This window comes from Stenella coeruleoalba, assembly GCF_951394435.1.
Source record: "Stenella coeruleoalba genome assembly, chromosome: 5".
Classification (NCBI taxonomy): domain Eukaryota; kingdom Metazoa; phylum Chordata; class Mammalia; order Artiodactyla; family Delphinidae; genus Stenella; species Stenella coeruleoalba.
In genome coordinates this window covers 136196342-136212935 of record NC_137150.1, presented here as the reverse complement: position 1 = coordinate 136212935, position 16594 = coordinate 136196342, and the positions used below count along the sequence as shown (strand labels likewise).

Below are 16594 nucleotides of genomic sequence, written 5' to 3'. Positions count from 1 at the left end.
CTAACTGGTTGTTGGGATTCCCATTGCCCGATTAGCTGCAGAACTTCAGCTCCGCACCTGCTGCAGGCAGCCTTGGGAAGGGCAATTTGTTGTAGAGAGTTTAACCCCATTCCGTTGGTCCCTGGATCCCCTTCCTGGTGCACGTGTGTGTTGAGTCGAGTGGAGGGGACACATCAGTGTAGTCACTGCAGCCTCAAGTCCCAAGCTCGGGTCATGGAAGGGCTTTCTGCAGGCTGCACAAGAGAGGAGGACATCCCCTTGTTTAGGGATGACCAGGGCTTCTTTGCCTTTGATCTTGGGGAGTAAGCCTTTTGCTTGACTTCCCCTTTCTTCCTCTGTCCCTTTGTCTCCAGTTGGAAGTGCATATGGGAAGTGGCTTGTTTGCTTTTAGCCACCGGGCGGATGGCAGACACCCTGGATGAGTCCCGGTGACACTGCGGCTTTGCTTTGATCGGGGCCGCAGTGCTGCTTGGAGGAGTTTGCATGGTCTGTGGTTCACGGACCATGTTCCTAGAAAAAGGAAATGCACTGAGGTGAGGAAACAGCCGGCCTAGTTGAGAAACTTGATCAGGGACGTGTGTATATATTGTTCTCTGGCTGCTTCCTGTCCTTCCCCCCTTGCTTTATCTCCTGCGTCTCTCCTGGGTGTGAGGATTTCATTGTTGGCTCCTTTTACAGGAAGTGCTTACTCTGAGGCACAGCTCCACGCCAGTGCCCGCTGCAGCGGGGTGCTACATCAACGTCTGAACAACTAAATTCTGGGCTGTATCTCCGCTGGCTGAGTATTTGTCCTTATTCTCTGCCCGCGATAGCGCTGAGAACAAAGATGCTTTTAGCCTCGTGCAGGAGGTTGCATCGCTCCTTTTCATGTTTCCCATTCACCCTCATCTGAAAAGTCAGCTCTTGCCAAGGCGATACTTTATCTTCTCATCCTCCTGAGCTGACATCCTTCCTGCATTCTCAAAGCTGGGAATCAACTAAATATTTGTCTGAATTGTAGACTTCAACTCTTCACCCTGGATCAAAGGTGTCCTATTTGAAATGCAGAGTCCTACGGAAGCGTTGGTCAGGCTGGCCCCTCCAGGTGAATCCTCCTCACTCTGGCTGGATGTCTGGGAGGAGGTGGGAGAAGTAGGTGGTAAAAGGGAGGGAAAGCTACATGTAGAGCTTTCTCTTTCTCGAAACAGGCTAGACTGATTAGTGCGTTTCCACCTTTTGACCATAAAGGCTTGCATTTATTACTTTTCCCTCGAAGACACTGTTTCTCAACTTTAAAAATTATTGTTTGCCTAAGGAGAAAAGTTAAATTCAGTTTGAATTCTCTTTAAGGAGAAAAATGAAATACTAAGGCATAATGATTCTGTGGGGTAGTGTTGAACCTTGGAGGACTCCAGCCTCTTTTCTTTTTCTTTTTAAAATTGAGATACAATTCACATACCATGAATTTCATCCTTTTAAAGTGTATAATTACAATTCAGTAGTTGTGCAGTCGTCACCACCATCTAATTCTGGAACATTTTTATCACCCCCCCGAAAAAAAAATTGTGTACCTATTTGCAGTCACTCTCCAGTGGTCCTGTCCCTGGGAGCCACTAATCTACTTTCCAACTCTACAGATTGGTCTGATTTGAATATTTCATACAAATAGAATCATATAAGATGTGACCTTTAGTGACTGGCTTCCTAGACTTAGCATAATGTATTCAAGATTCATCTACATTGTAACATGTATCAGTTCTTCATTCCCTTTCATGGCTGAATAATATCCCATTGTATGGATATATACATTTTATTTATCCATTTATCTGTTGATGGACATTTGGGGTATTTCTACTCATTGGCTATTATGAATAATGCTGCTATGAACACTTGTGTACTTGTGTTGTGTGTAGATGTATATTTTTAGTTCTCTTAGGTATATACCTAGGAGTGGAATTTCTGGGTTCTTTGGAAACTCTGTTTAGCTTTTTGAGGAACTGATGAACTCTTCTAAGGAGGGTGCACCCTGTTACATTTCTACCAGCAGCGTACTGGGGTTCTGATTTCTCAACATCCTCAACATTTGTTATTGTCCATCTTTTTTTTTTTTTGGCCACGCTTCATGGCATGTGAGATATTAGTTCCCTGACAGGGACTGAACCCGATTGGCAGTGAAAGCGTGGAGTCCTAACCACTGGACCACCAGGAAATTCCCTATTGTCCATCTTTTTGATTTTAGCCATCTTAGTTGAGGATGAAGTATCTCACTGTAGTGATTTTTTTTTTTAATTTATTTTTGTCTGCGTTGGGTCTTCGTTGCTGCATGCGGGCTTTCTCTAGTTGCGACGAGCCGGGGCTACTCTTCGTTGCAGTGCACGGGCTTCTCATTGCAGTGGCTTCTCTTGTGGAGCTCGGGCTCTAGGCGTGCAGGCTTCAGTAGTTGTGGCACACGGGCTCAGTAGTTGTGACTTGCGGGCTCTAGAGCGCAGACTCAGTAGTTGTGGCACACGGGCTTAATTGCTCCACGGCACGTGAGATCTTCCCGGACCAGGCCTCGAACCCGTGTCCCCTGCATTGGCAGTCGGATTCTTAACCATTGCGCCTCCAGGGGAGTCCATCTCACTGTAGTTTTGATTTGCATTTCTCTAATGACGAATGGTGTTGAGCATCTTTTCAAGTGCTATTGCCACTTGTATATTTTCTTTGGGGAAATGTCCAGTCAGATCCGTTGCCCATTTTTAAATTGGGTATTTGTCTTTTTATTGTTGAGTTGTGGGAATTCTTTATATATTGTGGATACAAATCTCTTATCAGATACATGATTTGCAAATATTTTCTCCCATTTTGTGGGTTGTCTTTTCACTTTCTTGAAAGTGTTCTTTGAAGCACAAATTTTTTAAAAAAATAAATTTATTTATTTAATTAATTTATTTTTGGCTGTGTTGGGTCTTTCTTGCTGCCCGTGGGCTTTCTCTAGTTGCGACGAGCGGGGGCTACTCTTCGTTGTGGTGCACAGTCTTCTCATTGTGGTGGCTTCTCTTATTGCGGAGCACGGGCTCTAGGCACATGGGCTTCAGTAGTTGTGGCTCTTGGGCTCTAGAGCGTAGGCTCAGTAGTTGTGGCGCATGGGCTTAGTTGCTCTGTGGCATGTGGGATCTTCCTGGACCAGGGCTCTAACCCGTGTCCCCTGCATTGGCAGGAGGATTCTTTTTTTTTTTTTTTTTTTTACGGTACACGGGCCTCTCACTGTTGTGGCCTCTCCCGTGGCGGAGCACAGGCTCTGGACGCGCAGGCTCAGCGGCCATGGCTCACGGGCCCAGCTGCTCCATGGCATGTGGGATCTTCCCGGACCAGGGCACAAAACGGCGTCCCCTGCATTGGCAGGTGGACTCTCAACCACTGCGCCACCAGGGAAGCCCCTGGTAGGAGGATTCTTAACCACTGCATCACCAGGGAAGTCCCACTCAAAAATTATGATGAAGTCCAAGTTATTTATTTTTTTCTTTTGTTGCTTGTACTTTTGGTGTCTTATCTGAGAAACCAGTGCCTGATCCAAGGTTGTGACGATTTACATCTATGTTTTCTTCGAAGAGTTTTGTAGTTTTAGCTCTTACATTGAGGATTTGATCCATTTTCAGTTAATTTTGTACCTGGTAATACATGGTGTGAGATAGGGGTACATCTTCATTCTTCTGCATGTGGATATCTGGTTGTACCAGCATAGTTGTTGAAAAGATGATTCTTTCCCTTTGAGTTGTCTTGGGAACCTTGTCCAAAATCAATCATCTATAAATGTATATGTTTATTTCTATACTCTCAGTTCTATTCCATTGATCTATATGTTTATCTCGATGCCAGTTACCCTGACTTTTATTTATTTATTTATTTATGGGCCCTGACTTTTAGCAGTGTTTTTTTTTGGTACGCGGGCCTCTCACTGTTGTGGCCTGTCCCGTTGCAGAGCACAGGCTCCGGACGCGCAAGCTCAGCGGCCATGGCTCACGGGCCCAGCCGCTCCGCGGCATGTGGGATCCTCCCGGACTGGGGCACGAACCTGTATCCCCTGCATTGGCAGGCGGACTCTCAACCACTGCGCCACCAGGGAAGCCCGGCCCTGACTTTTAAATCCCAGATTTCCTGGATAAGAAGTAACCTCAGGGCCAAAGTTCCTTGGCTTGTGGGAATTCCCCTTACCTCTGTAGGTTCAGGATTTACCCTGGCATTGGCCCGGAAGTTCTTCATTATCTAGTCAATTGTCCAGTGCTTTTGAAATGATGTTTTCTTTATTTATCCAGCATTTACTTATTTATTTATTTATTGCTGCGTCGGGTCTTAGTTGTGGCACTTGGGCTCTGTAGTTGTGGCACGGACTCAGTAGTTGCAGCACAAGGGCTTAGTTGCCCTGTGACACGTGGGATCTTGGTTCCCCGACCAGGGATTGATTCTGCATCCCCTGCATTGGAAGGCAGATTCTTAACCACGGGACCACCAGGGAAGTCCATATCCAGCATTTTAAAATTGTTTTCAGCAAGAGTTAGTTCTAAAAACCTAACCTAACAATATAAAAAATGGAATTCAAAAGTATATATCTCTGATCATGAAATTTGGGGCAGGACATCCCTGAGAAGATTTTGGGAAGTAGGGAAATTATTCATGTCATCTTGGAAAAGGACCACTATATTCAATATTGCTTTTAAAGCCATATTCTAATAATAGCAGTTTCCATTAATTAAACACTTTTTCTGTCCCAAGCTTTCTACTGGGGGCATTACCTAAACTCTTTTAATTTCATTAACATAACAAACCTATACAATGATGCGTACTATCATTATTCCTGTTTTATGAAATGAAGAAGCTGAGACTTGAGAGGTTCTGAGATGATTAGCAGAGTTTGACCCAGACCCAGATCTAGGGCTCCAGAGCCAGGCTCCCAACCCCAAGGGGCTCCCCTTCTTGTCCCAGTCTCAAATTTTTTCATAAACACTGGAAGGCTTAAAGCAGGGGCCCCCAACCCTTGGGCCACGGACCGGTACTGGTCCATTGCCTGTTAGGAACCAGGCCACACAGCAGGAGGTGAGCGAGCGGTTGGATGGGCTAGTGAAGCTTCATCTGTATTTATAGCCGCTCCCCGCCGCTTGCATTACTGCCTGAGCTCCGCCTCCTGTCAGCATGAGGGTGAGTTGTATAATTATCTCATTATATATTACCGTGTAATAATAATAGAAATAAAGTGCACAATAACTGTAATGTGCTTCAGTCATCCCGAAACCATCCCCCCTCCTCCGGTCCGTGGAAAAATTGTCTTCCACGAAACTGGTCCCTGGTGCCAAAAAGTTTGGGGACCGCCGGCTTAAAGGACTGAGCTTTGTCTACTCTCATTTTCCCTGTCCCCCTTGTGGTGGAAATGTGAGCTGCGACAGGCCGGAGCTCTCTGGAGACAGTTGCTCTTACATTCAGGAATCAATGGGAAGCATGTTTAAACTTCTGATTCCTGGGCTGCAACTCCAGAGAGTCTGAAGCACCAGACAGAGAGTAGTGCCCAGAAACATGAAGTTTTCATCTGCTACCGGGGAGTTCTGTTGCAGTGGGTCTTGGACCCCACTTTGAGAAAAGCTGATCTAAGGGTGAATGAATATCCACGAATCATTGGATATTGCGGGCTTGTTCTCTCCTATATCCTGTTAGTGAAGGGCAAGTTTATGTCTTTCCAGTATGTAGGGAATGGCCCTTTCCCCTTTTAGTCCCTTGAAAAGCAGTTAAGACTTTAATTACTTTTAAATGAGAGAGTACATCTAGTGCTTTGTAAGCCCTGTTAGGTAGAAATGAGAATGTTTGAACCAGGACATCTTTGATATTAAAATGTACTATCCAGTAATTCATTGTTTGACTGTAATATAGTGGTGGGAGTTGAAGGGAAAAGTAAAGTATCTGGTTATTTTAGAGAAGAAAAATCTCATCCTGCCTTTCTTCCTCCTCCCTCACCCACTTCTTCTCAGATTGTGAAGTGGTCGGATTGTTGCTTGCCGTTAGCTTGCAGACCTGGGGATCCTTATCAGTTAATCGCCAGAGCAAGTGTGGATGACTTCAGCAAGCTGGGAGTGGCGTTCCTTGAAGATAGACTCCAGGTGGCTAATGGACTGATACCCCAAAAGATCGTTTGTAAGTCATCTTAGGAAATGTTTTCATCATAGCAGTATGCCATTAGTTACGAGCTTAAGGACTGCTGTTTGGTATGACTTAAGGGCAATGCTTATCCGCAGCTTAATTCAGCCAGCAGTTTGGATAGAACCATAATAGTATAACATTCATACCTGTGTCAGTTATTTTTTTTGAGGTGCTTATCCCTGACTATATCATTAGTGCTTTTCAAATTCTTAAACAAGGATTTCCCATAATTGCATTGTTCATGAAATGGCATGCAAATTTAGAACCCATATAATATTTATTTCACACACTCTAATACAGTATAACTGGTTTCTAGACCATAGTTCAACTGAATGGAAGGCATAGCCAGTGTTACTATGAAGTTCTAAATCTAACAGTTTTTTTAACTTAAAACATATATACTACATCATTTTGGGACACATCTTTTTTCAGGAAGCACGCAAAATTTTCTTCCTGAATTAGGCTTAAAAGTAGGCTTTCCATGTCCATGTAAGTCTTTTTTATGTCTATGTATACACATATATAATTTTAATTAATTAATTAATCAATTAATTTCACTCCCGGTGGCCTTGGGTCTTCGTTGCTGCGCACAGGCTTTCTCCGGTTGCGGAGAGCAGGGGCCACTCCCCACTGCGGTGCACGGGCCCCTCACTGTGGTGGTCCCCCCACCATTGCGGAGCATGGGGTTCAGGCACATGGGCCCCAGCGGTTGTGGCACGCAGGCTCAGTAGTTGTGGCTCGCGGGCTCTAGAGCGCAGGCTCAGTAGTTGTGGCTCATGGGCTTAGTTGCTCCGTGGCATGTGGGATCCTCCCGGACCAGGGCTCAAACCCATGTCCCCTGCACTGACAGGTGGACTCCCAACCACTGCACCCCCAGGGAAGCCGATGTACACATATACTTTTAAAATTTTATTTTATTGAAGTATAATTGCCTTACAAGGAAGTTTTCATTTGTATCTTGAGCCAATGAGTGTCACCAGCTCTGGAAATTTGCGAAAATCACTTCATTTCCCCATTGGCCATGTGCATGTGCCTAATACCATGCCAGATGTTTAGCAAGTGCTCAGTTAATGTTTTTTGAATCAGTGATTGTAAACTTATATTCCATACCTGGGTCAAGATACTGGCAAGATCCTTCTCCCCGATTGATCCAATGAAGTGTCCTGAGAGTGGCTTTTTCCTGGGGCGTGCGTGGATTGACTCTAGCTATGTGCCTTGTTTTTGAGTTTCATTATCCTATAGGAGATTGATAGCCACAAAATTGAATCTATGAGCAAGTGGACAAAATCACCTCTCCGAATCTCACTTTCTTCACCAGACAATAAGGGGGTCTGAGGTGTTCCGGTCTGTACGGGAAAGGTGTGGAAACGTGTGAGTTTACTCGGGATTGTCAGGGGCACTCCCCTAGCAGGTGGGAGCAGCTACGTGGTTCCCAAAGGAGGCCTCAGAGGTGGGGGTGGGGGGAATGAGGGCTGCGCTGGAATGTAGGTCGTGCAGCGCAGAGAGCGCCCTGAGGTTCTGAGCTGAGCTGCGTGACAAAGCGGAGGGTTGATGGCTTGTCTTCTCTGTTCTCTTTAGCTGTCCACTTGCACGACTCTGCTCTGAAGGAACTTAAGGACCAGGCCTCAGACACGCCAGCCCAGCTCCTGGAGCCCCAGCCGGAACCTTCTGTTGAGGGCAAGCCTGAGCTGGAGGCTATGGAGCACGTTGGCAGAGAGGACCACCAGGTTCTGGGTTCCGCACCCACGCCGGGGCAAGGCGGTGCCCCTGGGGGCGAGCCTGCCGGGGAGAGCGACAGAGGCGTGGGCTCCGTCGAGCACTGTCACCTCCATCTTTCTAGCTGCCACGAGTGTCTGGAGCTTGAGAACAGCACCATCGAATCCGTCAAGTTTGCTTCTGCAGAGGACATTCCAGATCTTCCCTACGACTACAGCAGTGGTTTGGAGGGTATCGCGCATGACCTCTGCCCCAAGAGAGAACAGAGGAGGGTCAACCTCACGGGAAAGGCACCCAACATCCTTCTCTACGTGGGGTCCGACTCCCAGGACGCCCTGGACCGGCTCCAGCAAGTCCGGTCAGCTCTGGCCGACTGCGTGGACACCAACTGTTACACTCTCTACCACCTGCCGCTGGAAAGTGCTCTCAGGGACCCATGGCCGGACAACTGCCTGTTGGTGGTCATTGCCACGAGGGAGTCCATCCCTGAGGACCTGTCCCGGAGGTTCATGGCCTATCTTTCTCAGGGAGGGAAGGTCCTGGGCCTGTCATCGCCCTTCACGCTTGCTGGCTTCCAGGTGACCAGGAAGGCCGCACTGCAGGACACAGTCCAGAGCTTGGTTTTCTGCAAGGCGGACTGGAGCCAGGTGAGGCTCAGCGTCCTGAGCAGCGGCTGCGTTTACGAGGGGGGCCCCGGGGAGCCGCTCAGCCTGGGCAAGCTCCAGGGCCACCTGGACAACAAGGACGAGGACAGGCTGATTGTGCAAGTGCCTTTCGGAACACGTGGAGGAGAAGCTGTTCTTTGCCAGGTACGCAGGCCGGCATCCGTGTCAGGATCTTTGGGTCTCTTTGATTGGATACGCTCTCGAAGGACGGACTTTGCAAGGTTGGAGAGTCTGTGTGCTGGGGTGGGGGTCCTTCTGACTTTTGGCTGGGAATTTCTGCTGATGGTGAGTAGCAGGCTTTCCTGTGGATATCCTGTTTCACCAAAATACTTGTGATGGAGGAACGAGGCAGAAGGCATTATGGCTAATTAAAGATTGCTGGTTAACCAAGAATTAGCCAAAACTTGTTTCTTGTCTTGATCTATACACTGGTAATACTCCTTCTAAAATCCATCAGTCCCCACTCTCTTGCCTCAAAGCACACTTCAGTTAATATAATCGAACTGTTATTTAATGAAGGGAATTGAGTGCCTTGGGGTGGTAATTGCAAACAGTAGTAACTATCGCATTAAAACATTGTCAGCGGTTTCTGTGACTGCGCACCAACTGCTGGGATAGTGAGTGTGGAAAACACCTTCAGGTCCTCAGTTCCTTTATGATTTGTCAGTCTTAAAATCTAAGTGTTGAGAACAGTTTCAAATAAGAGAATATTGAAGTGATTTCGATTTATAGCAAATGAATACGTAGGTAAGAAAAAATGGAAACAGAGATAAAAGGAAAATTTTACTTCCCTTCCCGTGCTAAGGGGGCTCCTTTGGTTCATCTGCTGTTTCTCTCTCCCCCCACCCCCACCCCGCATTCTTTTTCTTTTGAGCTTTCTGTTTGTTTAAGCAAATGGTAGCAGGATAGACTACTTCAGAATTCTTGATCATTTACTGCAAATCTTTTAAAGCCTTTGGGCAAAAGTTTTTTTTTTTCCTTTTTGAATATTTACTTATTTAGCTGCTCTGGGTCTTAGTTGTGGCATGCAGGATCTTTCAGTGGTGGCATGCGGGATATAGTTCCCTGACCAGGGGTTGAACCTGGGCCCCCTGAATTGGGAGTGTGGAGTCTTAACCACTGGACCACCAGGGAAGTCCCCGGGCAGAAGTTTTTGTTAGAGTTTAGATGAACACTCATCCTTAAGCATTTGATGATCTTATGATTATTTTTTACTTTTTGGCTGCACTGCACGGCATGTGGGATCTTAGTTCCCTGACCAGGGATCAAACGTGCGCCCCCTGCAATGGAAGTGCGGAGTCTTAACCACTGGACCGCCAGGGAAGTCCCTGATGATCTGATGAGAAGACTAAGTAGATGTAGATAGTTGCCCAGAATGGTTCCCAGGATGAGTGTTAACAGATTTTGTTTTGTTATAAGGATCTTTTTATTGAGTTAGCGAATTGTTTCCTTTTTTTTTTTTTGGTATGGTTTCATTTCATATGCTGTGCGTCTCTCCAGCCCTCCTAGAAATTAAGTCTCTTGGGTTTTCTGACCAAACGTTCTTTAAGGCGGCATGAACGTGTTCGCAGATGAACATGTACAATGCATGTTCATCGCAGATGAAGATGTACAGCGCAAGCAGGTTTCATGTGGGCTGCAAACTACATGAATTAGTTTTTGGAGGCCTAATGAAGTTCCTCTTATCTTTTTGTCTGCAAATATGGTAACTATAGTAACTCAGAAAATCCACTTAAAAACCTGACTTCCTAGAGCCTCATTTCAGCTTTCAGCAGTGAATTTGACCACCCCTGTGCACAGACTTGTACTAGAAAATTGATTCGGCACTGTGGGCGATCCATTTCTCCGAGTTACGTAGCAAATCTGCTTGCTGTGCCATTTAAATTGACCCCGTTACTGTCATAAAATTTGATACGCATGCATTGCCCTAGGATAAAAGGCAACATGATGCAGCTTCAAAAATCAGATGCAGGGGATTAGAATGTCATTTTTGATTTTAAATGACTTCCAGTCTCTGTGTGACAGGGTCACTGTTTTCTCCTCAGGCTTGTGTCACTACCATACCTTGCTGCCGAGATCAACCAATAAATATTAGCCCAGGCTGGTTAGTTTCCTGTTTCCCTGTTCAATTTCATAGTCTTCATTTTTGTAATAAATGGGACAATGATGTAACCCAGTAAGAGGAGGACTTCAAGGACAAAACAAACCACAGCTGCTCAGTAGGTGGTGGTCTCACAGCCAGGGAGCTGACACGGAGACCTTAGGCAAGGCATTCGTCGTCGTACAGAAAAAAGGAAATTTTGATGGACTTTTCTGCTGATCAGATTTGCAGGGAAAGCTTAAGGCTGTGGGTTAATGCTGACATTCGATGTATCAAATGGACCAGGAGTTGGGCATGAAGTTGTGCAAATAGAGCCTGTGAAATGGATTTGAAATATTTTGTGTTCTTATCAGCTTAGCACATAGCAGAAGTGGTTCTACTTTTATGGCAGAGTTTCTCAACCATGGCACTGTTGAGATTTCGGACCGGTTCCTCCTTTGTTGTGGGGTCTTTTTAGCAGCACTGCCTGCTAGATGCCAGTAGCACCCACCATCCTGTCTGTGACTGGAGACGTTTTTAGTTTTGGCTTTGGGGCTTGTCTAAATGCCTTAATTTTAGACGAAGCCAAGTTACAGAAATGGGCCCATCACTATGGTAACAGCATCACAGCCAGAGGACCAGGAGGGTGGGTGTGGCACACACATGCGCTGGTGGCCGTTTTTTTTTTAAGAAGATGTTGGGGGTAGGAGTTTATTCATTTTATTTATTTATTTTTGCTGTGTTGGGTCTTCGTTTCTGTGCGAGGGCTTCCTCTAGTTGTGGCAAGCGGGGGCCACTCTTCATCGCGGTGCGTGGGCCTCTCTTGTTGCGGAACACAGGCTCTAAACACGCAGGTTCGGTAGTTGTGGCTCACGGGCCTAGTTGCTCCGCGGCATGTGGGATGCTCCCAGACCAGGGCTCGAACCCGTGTCCCCTGCATTGGCAGGCAGATTCTCAACCACTGCGCCACCAGGCAAGCCCTGGTGGCCGTTTTGAGGTGCAGAGCCAGACGGCCTCTCTTCTCGCTGCTGTCGTAGAAGCACCTGACCTTGAAACCGACGATCACACTTCGCCCACAATGTCGACAGCTGTGCTTTCTCTCACCTCCTGGAATCCGGAGGCCTGCTCGTAGGGGGAGCTCTCCTTTTCATCCTCGGCATCTCTCACTTGTGACAGGGACTTCTGTAGCACCCTACCCTGGGTGTATTCACTCAGCCCAGGGAGTACATTGGCCATTAACCACACTCGCCCCCCTCCTTGGGCCCAGGTGGGGACAGAACTTGGCTCTTTTGATTTCTGCCACACGTAAGAGGTAATCTCCGGACAGTCACGTGCTCAGGTGAATTAAACGTGACCCGTTGCCATGCTGACCGTCCGTCCCAGCACTGGCTTTGACCCCTGGAGATGAGAGGCACACGTTTTGGGTAAGAATGCACGGTAGAAGGACACACAGTAGGATTCATATACCTTAAAGGAGTTCGCTTTTATGCCTCCTTCCTTTCCTAGGGCTGTTTAGAGGACAGACTCCCCTGCTGCTCGTGGGCAACAGGCTCGGTTGTGGGTGAAGCAGGCAGCCCTCAGCTGGCCCGCTGGAATGTGGGGACTCTGCTGGACAGTCCTCTGCAAACTTTTCAGATTGGCTTCAACTTTCAACAATTGGATTGTTTTAGATGGTATATTTGGGCAGTATTTTTGTTTTGGTTAAGACTTGAGTGGGAATTGAGAGATTTTAAGTTGCCTGAAGGCTGGCACTATACTTTTTAAAATAAATAATTAATTTATTTATTGTTGGCTGCATTAGGTCTTTGGTGCTGCGCGCGGGCTTTTCTTTAGTTGTGTCGAGCGGGGGCTACTCTTCGTTGCGGTGTGTGGGCTTCTCATCGCGGTGGCTTCTCTTGTTGTGGAGCACGGGCTCTAGGTGCGCGGGCTTCAGTAGTTGTGGCTCACGGGCTCTAGGTGCGCGGGCTTCAGTAGTTGTAGCGCACGGGTTCAGTTGCTCCGCGGCATGTGGGATCTTCCCGGACCAGGGCTCAAGCCCCTGTCCCCTGCATTGGCAGGTGGATTCCTAACCACTGCACCACCAGGGAAGCCCCTAGCACTATACTTTTCATTTTATTATAATGTTCTTATAACGTCAGCCGGGTGCTCTGCAGGCAGTGGAATCCCACAGCTGACCCCTGGCAAAAGCAAAGTAAAATAAAACATGGTCAGTTTGCCCTTCTGAGTACTGAGTGTTCTGGCATCCTCCAGGCGCTAATGCCCAGTTAAAATCTCATCTCAACAGAGCCAAAAGTTCTAGTACCTTCCTTCATACCAAAACACAGACCATTGATAGGAAGGTTCTAGTTTGAGTCAGCTAGAAGTTCTGGTATGTTGGGATCTCAGTTCCCTGACCAGGGATCGAACCCACGCCCCCTGCAGTGGAAGTGTGGAGTCTTAACCACTGGACTGCCAGGGAAGTCCAAGAACTACTTTAATTTTAACTGTACAACAAAGCCTGAACTAAATACATGAAATTCCAAGTCTTATCAGGTGAAGGAGGGAGGTGGGGCAGCCCTTTCTCGAGTCCGCCAAACCCCATTCCTCTATGTGTATTCCTGCAAACACTCTTAAAGCGGTGACTAAGACCACTCATGTCCCCAGGAGTTATGACCAGTAGGTGGAATAGAAGCTTCGAGCATGACCCACTGTGCCTCCCCCAGTTCAGCAGCAACTGTACTTGGGTCCTCAGCACAACAGTGTTCCTAAACGTTTGTCATCGTTTAACCGAGTTAAGTGACTTGCCCAAGGTCCCATGACTGATTAGTGATAAAATTCGGGACCTGGAAAGTTACTATCCGGGGTCATTTCCACCAGATCTTTTCAGCCACGATTTTTTTTTTATTTATTTATTTATTTATTTATTTTTTTCAGCCACGATTTTAATGGGCTCCCGCAAATCTTTTTTTTGTTTTTTTTTTTTTGTGGTACGCGGGCCTCTCACTGTTGTGGCCTCTCCCGCTGCGGAGCACAGGCTCCGGACGCGCAGGCTCAGCGGCCATGGCTCACGGGCCCAGACGCTCCGCGGCATGTGGGATCTTCCCAGACCAGGGCACAAACCCGCGTCCCCTGCATCGGCAGGCGGACTCTCAACCACTGCGCCACCAGGGAAGCCCCCCTCGAATCTTTTTATTGCTTGTGGTTCCCTACCAAATATTCAGGTTCCAGGTTTATATACTGTTGATAATTAGAAGAATTCATGTTCAAGTTTTCAGAAAAAGTAGTAAAGCCACTGCTTTTCTTTACGTCGCTAAGTGCCTCTGTTTACATCGTGGTGTCTTTTTCCCTCAGGTGCACCTGGAACTACCTCCCAGCTCTCCAGTAGTGCAAACACAAGAGGATTTTAACCTGCTCAAATCAAGCAATTTTAGAAGATACGAAGTCCTTAAGGAGATCCTGACGACGCTTGGCCTAAGCTGTGATGCAAAACATGTTCCTGCCTTAACGCCTCTTTACTTGCTGTCGGCAGCTGAGGTGAGTGCTCGGCTGGGAAGGGATCTCCTCAGGTGCCCTTCTTCCAAACGGTGACCCTTCCCTCAGTCGTTGCCTTGCAGTGGGTTTCAATTTTGTTTTCTGTTTTGATTTTCCATTTCTATTTTGACTTCAGGTTTTGAAACTGTCTTAAAGTTGTCCAAGTATAACTAATTTCTTTGGTGTTTTATGTAAGGGAGGGAGAGAAGAACATTGGAGTTTAGAGGGAGTTGTGTCTTAAAGTTATGTGGCCCATTCCACTTGAGGGGGGAAAAGGTCACTCTTCTATGTGTCAAGAGTGTATTTGGAAACCGCAGTTTATTCAGTTGGGATTAAAAGCCTTGGTTTTGATTTGGACCTTCCTCAGGGAATCTTTGGATGGGGAAATCACAACTTTTGTTTCTTTTGTGCTGAAGTCTGCCATCTTGTGGCAGAAGGGGCTCTGGATTTCAGTTGATATCTTTTACTTTTGTGTAAAGGGAAAATGTCATGGAGTTGGGATCCTATGTATTCAGGAATCTTCCTGGCCTTTTGTCTGCATTTGATGTCTGTGGCTGCTACCTGGTTGGGCAGGTTGCCACATTCTCCAGGTGTGTCTTCTCAATCTTTTTGCTTTGCCAAGCTGTCTATTTCTTGTTGATTGTGGTAAATTATTTTGTGGGACTATCTCTGTCTCCCCTAAATGGGGAAATTTGTGAGTTTAGTGATGTAACTGTATAGTTTCAGCAAATACCTAATAGTCCAGGTGACTCTAAGCACCAAACTTCCCTGCTTTACCTGGAAAAGAACAAATTATACCCTCTCTCCGAACCGTTTTAAAAGAGGAGGAATTCTCTTTTGGGTTATTCTCTGTCCCTTAGCAAACTTACTTTTCAGAAGAGACTAGAGCTATGAGTTCTCTGGGTGGGATGTGCTCACTTGGGGGAAGACATATAGAATCTGAGAGCATTTAGGATTTGGAAACCTTACAGAATTATTTGAGGACTAGATGAAATTGTATATATGGAAGTTCTGTGTAAATTGTATTATTTAAACCTTAGTCCAGGGACTTCCCTGGTGGCGCAGTGGCTAAGAATCTGCCTGCCAATGCAGGGGACACGGGTTCAATCCCTAGTCCAGGAAGATCCCACATGCCACAAAGCAACTAAGCCCGTGCGCCACAACTACTGAGCCTGCGCTCTGGAGCCCGTGAGCCACAACTACTGAAGCCCGTGCGCCTAGAGCCCGTGCTCTGCAACAGGAGAAGCTACTGCAATGAGAAGGCCATGCACCGCAACAAAGAGTATCCCCCCGCTCACCGCAACTAGAGAAAGTCAGTGCGCGGCAACAAAGACCCAACACAGCCACAAACAAACAAAAAACCCCATTAAACACCTTAGTGCAATTATTATTATTATGTTATTGGTGTTGTTGGGAGATTGAATAAGTTAAAAGTGTATAATGTGCCTAATAATGGCCTGGTGCCTGGTCTAAAACGGCTAAGTAATTTTTTTTTTTTTGGTAAATTTATTTATTTTATTTTACTTATTTTATCTTTGGCTATGTTAGGTCTTCGTTGCTGCGCGTGGGCTTTTCTCTGGTTGCGGCGAGCGGGGGCTACTCTTCGTTGCTGTGCGCAGGCTTCTCGCTGCGGTGGCTTCTCTTGTTGTGGAGCACGGGCTCTAGGCGCACGGGTTTCAATAGTTGTGGCACGTGGGCTCAGTAGCTGTGGCTCGTGGGCTCTAGAGCACAGGCTCAGTAGTTGTGGCACACGGGCTTAGTTGCTCTGCGGCATGTGGGATCTTCCCGGACCAGGGCTTGAACCCATGTCCCCTGCATTGGCAGGCGGATTCTTAACCACTGCGCCACCAGCGAAGCCCTGCCCTCTTCTTAATGGGTGTTCTTGGGGATTAATGGTATGACTTGTGTTTGCACCTTCATCTCAGGCCTCAAAGCTCCACATCATTTATCTCTGTTTTATGTGTTAATAGAAGGAGAAGCAACAGCTCTGTTCTGTGATTTATTAAAAAGTATCAAAATAAAGCCAGTCCTCAGAGCTTCAACACTTCGAGAGGACCCATTTATAGACCCCCCTACCTTGGAGGGATGGGGCAGAGCCTTTAGGGTGAGGGTTTCTGGTCCCTAGGGGAGGTGGCTGTCACTCTCCTAGACCTTCTCTCTCCCTCCTTTCCTGAGCGTGGAGGGCTGAGGCTGGACTTGTGAGGGCTGCCTGCCTGCTCTGAGGTCAGGGAGCAAGCTAGACCCAGGCTCGCCCCTGGCAGTGCTCCCTGACCTTTCCCGTGAGTTCTTGTCATCATGCTCGTCTTGGGACTTGGGCCTCCTGACTCTTGGACGTCGCAATGGAGAGGAAAGAGCGACCTGCTCTCTTGTTATTGTCCTGTGAGCAGAGGTTTGGAATTCTAGGTTTTCCCATCTCCTTTAGAATGGGCATAACCTGAAATACCTAAGGCTTTGTATTGTGTGTCTGTGTGTGTTACAA

The 16594-nt window shown here is 47.0% G+C and overlaps 1 protein-coding gene across 2 annotated transcripts in view; it reads left to right on the top strand.

Annotated features, from left to right (window-relative positions):
• Positions 1-16594, top strand: part of HLCS (holocarboxylase synthetase) — a 198192-nt gene that overhangs the window by 12994 nt on the left and 168604 nt on the right. Inside the window, exons 3-5 of one of the 2 annotated variants that reach the window (XM_079923302.1) lie at positions 5976-6138; positions 7723-8507; positions 13936-14118. In XM_079923302.1, the coding sequence (XP_079779428.1) occupies positions 5976-6138; positions 7723-8507; positions 13936-14118 (1131 nt within the window). Of the gene's footprint in view, positions 1-5975; positions 6139-7722; positions 8670-13935; positions 14119-16594 lie in introns of both variants that reach the window. The other variant, XM_079923301.1, reaches the window with a different exon arrangement.